Source organism: Rhodnius prolixus, unplaced genomic scaffold, assembly GCF_049639745.1.
Source record: "Rhodnius prolixus isolate KJV_2025 unplaced genomic scaffold, Rpr scaffold_6, whole genome shotgun sequence".
In the NCBI taxonomy this organism is placed as follows: Eukaryota; Metazoa; Arthropoda; class Insecta; order Hemiptera; family Reduviidae; genus Rhodnius; species Rhodnius prolixus.
The window spans coordinates 18,140,346-18,149,810 of record NW_027411634.1 but is presented as its reverse complement, the minus strand read 5'-3'; the positions used below and the strand labels follow the sequence as shown (position 1 = coordinate 18,149,810).

At 31.9% G+C, this 9,465-nt stretch overlaps 2 protein-coding genes across 3 annotated transcripts; one reads left to right on the top strand and one right to left on the bottom strand.

Annotated features, from left to right (window-relative positions):
• Positions 1 to 1,469: 1,469 nt before the first annotated feature.
• roh (reduction of Rh1) lies at positions 1,470 to 4,952 on the bottom strand. Its single transcript, XM_074141148.1, has 3 exons — positions 3,259 to 4,952; positions 2,873 to 3,081; positions 1,470 to 1,719 (listed from the first exon to the last, which is right to left on the bottom strand). The coding sequence occupies exons 1-3, from the start codon at positions 3,486 to 3,488 to the stop codon at positions 1,646 to 1,648; spliced, it is 513 nt and encodes a 170-aa protein (XP_073997249.1). The 5' UTR covers positions 3,489 to 4,952; the 3' UTR covers positions 1,470 to 1,645.
• A 115-nt stretch (positions 4,953 to 5,067) lies between these two features.
• On the top strand, positions 5,068 to 6,359 carry LOC141460803 (vacuolar ATPase assembly integral membrane protein VMA21 homolog). Of its 2 annotated transcripts, none has more exons than XM_074141150.1 (4): positions 5,068 to 5,523; positions 5,597 to 5,658; positions 5,740 to 5,845; positions 5,945 to 6,359. In XM_074141150.1, the coding sequence occupies exons 2-4, from the start codon at positions 5,638 to 5,640 to the stop codon at positions 6,079 to 6,081; spliced, it is 264 nt and encodes an 87-aa protein (XP_073997251.1). In that variant the 5' UTR covers positions 5,068 to 5,523; positions 5,597 to 5,637; the 3' UTR covers positions 6,082 to 6,359. The 2 variants fall into 2 exon arrangements, with proteins under 2 accessions (XP_073997251.1, XP_073997252.1); XM_074141151.1 differs by having other exon boundaries at positions 5,397 to 5,518.
• Positions 6,360 to 9,465: the final 3,106 nt, after the last annotated feature.

Here is a 9,465-nt window from a genome sequence, read left to right as displayed (position 1 = left end):
TGAAATGAACTGCGAATGCGATTTCCAATATACGTAGTCTAGCATCAAAGGTGGCCTGAGGATTTATTGATAACTAAGCGTTTACAAAATCGACTCGAAATACAATTAAAAAAAAATATACAACCTTAGCCAAAGTATTAGGCACCCTTTAAATAAGAGTGTTTATTTGAGACTTTCGCAGTTTGAAATTAAAAAAAAAAAATTGAAGATATCCTGTTGTGCAGTGACGATAAAAACGACTATTTTATCAAAATACTGGCTCTTTTAAAAGTTTGCAATGATCAGGCCGCCAAAGAAAATTTGACTGTTAGGAAGACAGAATGTTAGTTAGAGAAGCCCTTAAAGATAGAACAAAAACATCCTTTTACATGAGCAGTTAACGAAGACTGCAAATAAAACCGATTTCCTTCCATTTAACTTACACAAGAAAAATAAATATATTCCTAATTAGATTTAACACATATTTAAAAGTCTTGTTCAAATATTTATAATTATGGCTGGCCTAAATTTATTATTGACAGAATAACAGAACTCTGCGGATTAAATGACATTAGCTGTAATATGTTAACTATAACCTTCATATGCTAACTGCTTCGAAGTGTGTTGAAATGGCATGTACAGAATTAATGAAATTTAAACTCGAGTTATCGCGAATTACTTTACTTTCCAACCCTAACACTTTCATACTAGTGGAGATTTCCTGCTGGGACTGCAACAGACTGATTGTTGGCTTCTATAATAAATGACTTAAACATTAAACAAGTTTACTACTTGCGTTTTTCATTTGGTTAATGACGCGAAGAAATTGGAGGGGGTATTTTTATGAGGAGATCTCAGGTTTAAATCCAGCAGCCTATCTCTTCTCTGGAGCAACTGGCCGATGATGGACATTATTGACTGTAACAAGAGAATATTGTACGTGCATTGAAAAAAGCTCTCTAGCCAATTTCAGTTGTAGACGCGTCTTAATTAAATTTAAAAATACTGTACAAGATTTTTCTCACTTAGGAATGTGAACTTTAGAAAATCCTCGAAATTTTCAAGCTTCATTGTCTTACATTTCTATTACTAATCACTTTTTCGGTCGTACGTACCTGTATATCCATATCATTTACTTCTAGTTATTAGCAGTTTTTGCTTTCCATTGACAGTATCTGGTCTACTGATGGAGGCTGTCCTAATAGTGAATCGCTTTATAAATTGATTAACTTGCTTTGGGTTGTTCTTTGTTTCACCGCAATGTTCCTTATCCATTCTTATTGATGAGACAACCTCATTTTGACCAATCGAGGTACATATACTGCCTTGGCTAAAATATTCCTTTGCTCGCTCATTTGCCTTACCAAATAGCCCATTATTACTTACATGCTAGAGATTCCAATAACTATTTTCTGTAAAGAACTTAATTATAAGTTTACACGTAGTTACGAATTTTAAAGAAAACTTTTAAGAGGGAAATGAAAAAGTACTTTTCATGTAAATTATTTCTTATTAAAGAGAAGTAAATTTTCTACATGAAATTTTGACCATTATTTTTCTACATAAATTTTGCAAACTGAGGTAAATGTATACATTCTACTTTTCTTTTTTTTTTTACAATCTGAAACCAAGGTTATTATAATACCCTTTAACACTGATCAATGAATTAATGATGACCTCCTGGAGTGAACATCTTCCTTCTTTTCTCTTCCCAAACTCTAACATTTTCTGGAGAATAACCTAAAAACAAAAAAATTTTTCAGTAACATGTACATACAGTAATACAGTAACAAACATAGATACATTTTAAAAAGAGTTGGGCAAGAAAGTCTACGCCGCTGTGATCCAAAGGCTTCATTGTGACACCCACTAATTAGAGCACTCCCTCCAGGCTTGTCTATTGCCTAGGATTAGAAGTCTGGTGAGAAGCTTCTGAGCAAAATATAGAGCAAAACCTTGCACCAAAGTAGTCCTTCCCACTGGCACATAAAGTGCAGTTAGTGACACATTCTTTTTCTATTAGAAATATTGTAAAAGAATACGTAAATTTCCAGTTTTTGAATCCTAGCAATAACTTAATACACCTTGTAAATGATGGAAACAAACTGCACTTAACATAAACAAGCTAAGGAGATAGTCAGTCTTTTTTCTAGGGAACACGGTTTTCTTATGAAAAAACTACTACCTTTTGATACTGTAAGTCATCTTTTTTAGCCTTTTACAAAAAAATAGGTCTCTAAAAAACAAGTTGTGTTTTAGTATAGTAAGTTATTCTCCGTAGTACAAATTAAATCAAGAACTGAAATTCCATCCATTTAAAATATATTTAGCTAGCACATGTGTTCAAGAGTGTAAATGGTACTATTTAGAAAAGGCGATTAAAGAACATAGTAGAGACTATTTTTGTGGATATCCTATCAATATTTTAAGACTTGCTTCTATTTTCGGATTTGGACCAAAACATTTGTTACAGACCTATGACTTATGAACTTTCAGTTCGAAAAACAACTGTCTGTTCATAGATTTTCTCTTCCTAGAAGCTACAGCTCACTGTCCGGTGATGCGACAAAAAATGCTGCATCTTGAAAAGTGTTTTCGATAATTTGAGGAAAATTGTAATATTCGGCCAATCGAAGAACTTTGTACAATTTTGTATTCACTGTCCTATACATAGTGGTTTAAGTAAAAGGTTTTTTTCAACAATATTTGAAGGTATATTTCAGTGATATGGAAAATATAAATTTACTAAATAATATTATTCGCAAAGAACCAATTAATTACACTGTAAAATAGCAGCATTAACATTAAAAGCATCAGTATTAACAAATGAAATAACAAAAAGATAGAGAAACTTTATATGAGATGAGTTTTTGTAAAAATTGAATGTACTCACTGAGTTTGCCTATCTTGTAAAACACCGGTGTTGACACCGCAACAGCGATTAGATAATATCTGAACAACCAGCAATTATTGACATAAAATTTAAATGGGAACTGGGCAATCTTTGCAGCAAATGTGTAGGGGTACTTCATTGGCCTGCCAGCTACCTTTGCTGCTGAATCACTCATGTCTGACGCTCCGCCGCCTTTAACTTTTCCAAACCTGAAAACAAACTTGTTTTATATTGAATTATATATATAATATATTCGTAATGTAATATGTTAATGTTGTACATTTATGAATAAATTTATATTTAATTTATAAAATTGTAAGTAATACGTAGTATAATTTTTCAATTATACATATCTATATATAAAAATTATACTGCGTAATAATTACAGATTTTTTAAGTAATCAAAATTTAAGTATTTGCCAAAATTATTTTTGGATAAGATTTCGGTAAGTTGCTTTTTCTTGGAGTGTAATTCTTGAGCACTTAATTGGATTTTAGGTTTCTGGGAAGTAGGTTGTTTGGATTTTGTATTGTCAGGATCGGAGGATTTCTTTAATGTCGTTTCTGGAGGATCTGGTTTACACGGCGGAGAGGTTTTTCCTTCTCTTTCTGACATTGTTCAACAATCTCTTAGCCTGCAATCAAAACTTCAGGTTTCTATTAAATTTACACATGTGATTTATAATGAGCTCTCGTTTATAATGGGCTAATTTTAATTAATAAGCTATAACGAACAAAATCAACCAAGTAATAAATACTTAAGTACACTTAAATAATCTATACTTTTCCACTTGTGGTCCTACTTTGACTTTACGTTTTCGCTTGCATTATTTCGATATCCTATTTCTGTGTTAAAGCAATCACTGTCGCTCGTCAGTCGTTAACCAAACGTGAGTTACTTTCATCATAATTTTATAATTTAATGAACGCTATTATTTTATATCTTTCCTGAGTTTGGGGTAAAATCGAAAAAACTAATTAAAATGTTCACAAATAATCATTCTCTAACTAATTCAGCTTCAGTGTCTAGTGATGAACGTGGTCAGTGGTGTGAAAGGACTTTCTGAAGGTCGACAGCTCCCGAGTAGGTCCGGAAAATAACCACTTATGTACATGTTAAAGAGCTTCAGTATTTATTAAGTACAATAGTAAGTTGATTAAACTACAATTCATCGTGATAATCAATTATACGACAGGTTTCCTAGGCTACCTTATTTTAAGAACAATTATTCTTTTAAAACAAAATAACTCAAATCTACAATAATCATAATTCCTGGCCATAGTAATCCAGTTTTGCAAGAGGGAATTCTGACATTCCATATTCCCAAATAAATCTGTTTTGGGGTATTTATGAGAGAAACCTTTCATGAACATTAGTTTTAAAATTAGTTCACTTCATTCATAACAGTAAATATTTTCGCAAAAACTGGGTGGAACTACGTGATCCTGTTTGGGATTTGTAATATAAACTGTTTTTATAGTAGTTTTTTCATTGTAGGTATCTAAAACTGTGGTCACTAGCGCCCCTCATCTTTATGCTCCTCATAAGCTGGAATGGCTCTATAATAATCCACCTGTTAGGCATCCGTCACAATATCTTATCCATAGAAAGGAGTATGGATCCAACAGTACAAATAAATGCTTGTTTATGTTTTGCTATGATGAAAGTCGTTGCAGAAAAAGAACCGTAATGAACCTGTCAAGTCCGCAGTCTTAGTAGAGAACCCTAGTAAGAACTAAGTCTGTAAATCTAAGTACACGAACAAAAATTAAAAACTGTGGAATAGGATTAAAAGAAAGGTCGCAATATTAAATAAGTTATCCTGTTTAAGCCTAACACTTCCAAATTTATTTTGTAAAATAATTGCTAGTAAGGAAACTAAATTTCAACCTGAAGTAGTGGAAAGTACTGCTACTAAAAGAAATATAATTCCTGGAAAGAAAACCTGTTAAAACGGGCACCTAAAATGTAAGCTTAGTCACAAGATTTATAAACTGATTGTTTCAAACAATTAAAAATGAAAATTTGCACACCTATAATTAAACGACATTTTAATAACTCCTACTTCTGTTTGTCTTAAAAACTAAAAGAAGGATAAAGAAATTTACAGTAACTTACCAACAAATATAATAAATGTACCTGCTTTGATAATAGTAACTAAATTAACCCTCAGCCTTACGTCAGTCAATGGGCTAGCAGAATGGTGAAAATAGGTTAAAAAACTAATGCCTATAAGATATCTTACATAATTTTAAATTTAAACAACTTAAGAAATAATTTTAAACAGCTTAAATTGTTGTTAATAAGTTTGTGTAATTTGTAATATAGTTTTAGTAATAAAGCAATATAGCTTTAGATTTTTAATCACAATCTAGAAGTAGATAATTTGAATGCTTTTTAATTAAAAAAAATAGTTTTCGCTTTAATGTTGCAGTTTTTATTTTGAACTGTAAGCCGTCACATTTGATATGGCTGCCCATTTTTTTAATTTTTTTGTTATCATAATTCAGAATTATATTTTGAGAAGGTTCATAAGGGTTTCCTTTCATGTCAGGTCAAATCTCAAGATCTGTAAGTCAAGTAAAGTTAGCTTTTTCGGTAGAAAAAACTAAATGTCTTGTACCTTCTAGAGAGTCTCATTAATTGTATGGTCAGTGCTAGAAAAATTACTGTCCAGGTAATATGTTGTTAATAATGATGTTAAACTACAGTTTGGTTTGTAGGTCTTGCTAAGTGACAGTAACCACTAACGAGCGTTCTAAAGATGATTTCACAAATGGATAATGTAATTTAATAAATATTAAGTGTGACATTTAAAAAATTGAAATTTGCGTCTAATGTTATTTTTATTATTTCCTTTATGAAGGATACATCTGATTTTGGCATTTTCAAGTCCGTATTTTATTATTGTATAATAATAATTGCTTTACCTGTCCTTACGTTTTTTGGATCAAAATTCTTTTTTTTTGATGGTAAGTTAATAATACGTAAATTCATTATTACGTTTTTCATTTTTTGAGTCATAACCAATACAAATTTGAAATTGTACTGGCATTTATTTTTTGTTATAGGTGTAATGGGCCTCGATAACGTTCCAAGTAATGTGTATTCTGCAGTATTGTCCATAGCTGTTTTACACATAGCGCTAGGATTATACATTTACAGGGCGTATTCTGAAACCAAACCCTCTATAACCAAGCTAGATTAGTATTGTTTCTTCTTTAGAAATGAACTGTGTTTGAATTAAATTCTTCAAATTTGTACCATGAATTAAGCGCAGTATTCAGAACATCTAATTTGCTAAATATTTTGAAATTTGAACATAGTTTTTAATTGCAATTTTTCATTTTTCTTTCTTGCGCTTTTAACAATGGATTTTAGTTAATGCTCTTTTGTAAAAAAGTAATAAGCATTTATAATTTTCACCTTTGTTATCCATTTGATAACTGTACATAAACAAGAATTTTTAATGTTGTTTTTCTGTAATTATTTTTTTAATGATCTTACTTTACCTTTTATTTTTGGAATACGAAGTTTTTGGCCCAAAGATCGTATTGATAAAAAGTAGAAATTTGTATGCAATACTTATTTTTAATTTTATCAGAAGGTAAATCATTGAAGAACCTCCGACGTCTAGAATTGCAAAATATTCCTAAGTTATTAATATACACTAAGTAAACGATTTCGAAACGGGAAGAATTGTAAATTTGAATAAAGCAGGTATCTCCTTGCGATAAATTACTCATTGTTTCTGCTGAATCCATTATTCCATTAATGGATATAGTACTTCGAATAATAACATGGTGTCTTATTTTTGCTCATTAAAATAAAGCCGACAGCTGCTAAAACGTTTTGTACACCTAGCCATTTGCAATATCCTGTCATCCGAAAGACACTTGACTGACTCTCCTCCAGAATTGTACCAATTTCCCTTCATATTTTTATTTCATTAATTTTCTAAAAATTGTTAGTTTGTTTGCAATTTCCTCCTTTTCCTATCGATACACGAAGTCGGCAATTGTAAAGTCACAACCTAAAAGGAAATAATGATAATGTTCTGTTAAGCCTTAGGAAAGGTTCACACGGAATTCAGTACCCAATTGCATCTTAAGCACTGCCTAGATGCCTCTTTAGCACAATGAACTGTTTATCATGCATTTAACATTGAGAGGCGTTAAAGGAATGCTGAAATTCTAAATTTTAAGAAAGTAGCAACCGAAAGTTACTGCATATTTATTATTAACGTAACTAGATGCAGGGTACTGAATTTCATATAATTGAGTTATCTTACTCTTAGGGCATTGTTTCAATGACCTTCTATCACCAATCTATCAAATTTGGTTATTCCTTAATCCTGAATGCTCCAAAAGCTTCTCCCCGAGTTTCTTTCTGAAATCAGTTCGTCAAGCACTCAGCGTGATTAGGAGAGGTGGAAATGAGGGGATTACCTTGTTTTAGCAACTTTTACTCAAGCCCAATTTTGAAACCTGTGCAGCGAGAATTGACGATGTATGGCAGAGCTAGATGTAGAGCTATCTGTTAATTTTGACGATACATCATCGTTAATGGACCTGTGGTAAGTAAAATTCTATTCACCTATAATAAATCATCTTCCTCTCTGTTGATGGACCGAAAACGTTAAGAAATTAGAAAAACGTGCGGGCTATGACTGATAAAATCATCGATTGAATCATTTTGGTTTCATTTTTTTTCTAGTTACTTGTAAAAACTTTCCTACAAACATTGCTTTTTTTAAGCATTTATAAATCTGAAAGGTTTTTTACCTATGATAATCTGAAAAAATGAAATATTGCTTTGTTAAAATCAGATGAGAAAACGTTTTCTTATTACAATCATTACGATTCTAACTGAAATTTCTGGCTAAGATTTATGATAGGGCCCAGATTGTCTAGTCTGCCCCCTCTTCCTTTCCTGATTTTACTTAACACTTCTACCAACATTCTAGAATAATAGGGAGGATCCAATTGATGGATTTTCCCAAATGGGGCCTAATTAAAATATCAAGTTTCAACTTGCTACAATATTAGGATATTTTGTTCACAGACCATTTTCTAAATATCAGTTTTTTTTTTTTATACAAGCACCTCAAAACGGATACATCAGGGAAAACATGAAATCAAAAACTTGGCATAATCGCAATACCTTTAACTATTACTGAAGAGTAAAACAAAGAATTATGAATTTTATTTAATCTAAACTAATAACACGCTAATAATTTTTGTATTTATTTCCAAGTAGTAACTTCATCCAAAATTTTTTTCTAACAAGAAAACTACCACACGTTTTTAGAAAACTATTTGTTTCACTGACTTTTTTTTTTAAATTATAAAAAATATAAGTGTTTAGCTAGCAATCGTTTTAATCAGAATGAATTCAGATTTCTAAACTTAGCAGTGAGCTGTAAAATTACTATGGTTTAGAATTCATAAAGGTACTTTGTCCAGGTATGTCATTTTATTCACTTGAAAGTCGTTAATTTTTTTTTTTTTTAATTTAAACAAATTTCGGGATACTCTAGAAAATGAATTATTCTTAAAATCGAACTCTGCTTGCTGATCATACACTATAAAAAAAGTAGGGAAGTAATACCTGCAAAGAGGACTTAATATTCCAAAATGTCTGATATTGATATTCAAAAACCTATCACAGTAGAATAAGGAAAAAGCATTCCTGGCAAAATGGATGTTAAGAAAATCCAAGTTGCTGATATTAATTTGTCATATGCTAAGATTTTTTTTTTTTGTTGGCTTCCTGTCTGTGCAGATTAGCCAGGGATGTACTAGTGTATTATTTAATGGGATGTGTTATGAGTACTATTGTTATTTTTGTTTTAGTTGCTGTTGTTTTATTTTTTAATTTTTATTTTCAAAGTTTGATTTTGTTTTTGGTAATGAATTGGAAAATAGCCAGATACGTTTCGAATATTGGTTCTGTGAGGATGGTATGCAGGTTGGCAGGAAGTGGACATTTCGCTTTGATGACTGCATTCCACAGTTTGTCCCTATCATCCTGGTGACTATTGCAATCGAGGATCAGGTGGTTGGCGTCTATAAGTGTATCAGAAGGGCAAGAGCAAATTGGAGGGACTGAAATTCCTATACGGCTGAGATGGTGGGGCGAGAAGTTATGGTTGAAGCGCAGTCGTATCAAAGTAGTAGTGAACTTTCTACCTTCTGCGAAGTCAGAATACCACGGTTTTTTAGGTATTGTCGGCTGCAGTGAAGTGTAAAATTTACCTTTGGCATATTTTGATTTTTCGTAATCTATAGACCATGCCCTGTAGTAGGAACGTTTAGAGAAGTTTTTTATATCTGAGGGTAACAGTTTCTCGAGCTTTAGATTCTCCAGGCGTATTGCCTCTTTTGCCTTAGAGTCTGCAATTTCATTGCCGGTTATCCCTGAGTGGCCCCTAATCCATATCAATCGAACTGTCTTTCCGCTAAGACCCGCTTTCTTCAGGAGGTGGACAGTTTCGAGCACCGTGAAATCGGCTTTATGTCCGGGGCATTTAAGCTTGTTGAGCACACTCTTGCTATCTCTGATATGCTAAGATTTCAGAACATTATTTTGG

Coding starts and splice junctions, on each gene's coding strand:
- roh (XM_074141148.1), bottom strand. CDS start 3,488: ATGTCAGAAAGAGAAGGAAAAACCTCTCCGCCGTGTAAACCAGATCCT. Junction 3,082..3,258: donor TTTGATTACTTAAAAAATCT/GTAATTATTACG, acceptor GTTTGTTTTCAG/GTTTGGAAAAGTTAAAGGCG. Junction 1,720..2,872: donor TTACAAGATAGGCAAACTCA/GTGAGTACATTC, acceptor TTTTGTTTTTAG/GTTATTCTCCAGAAAATGTT.
- LOC141460803 (XM_074141150.1), top strand. CDS start 5,638: ATGATTTCACAAATGGATAAT. Junction 5,659..5,739: donor TGATTTCACAAATGGATAAT/GTAATTTAATAA, acceptor TCCTTTATGAAG/GATACATCTGATTTTGGCAT. Junction 5,846..5,944: donor AAAATTCTTTTTTTTTGATG/GTAAGTTAATAA, acceptor TTTTTGTTATAG/GTGTAATGGGCCTCGATAAC.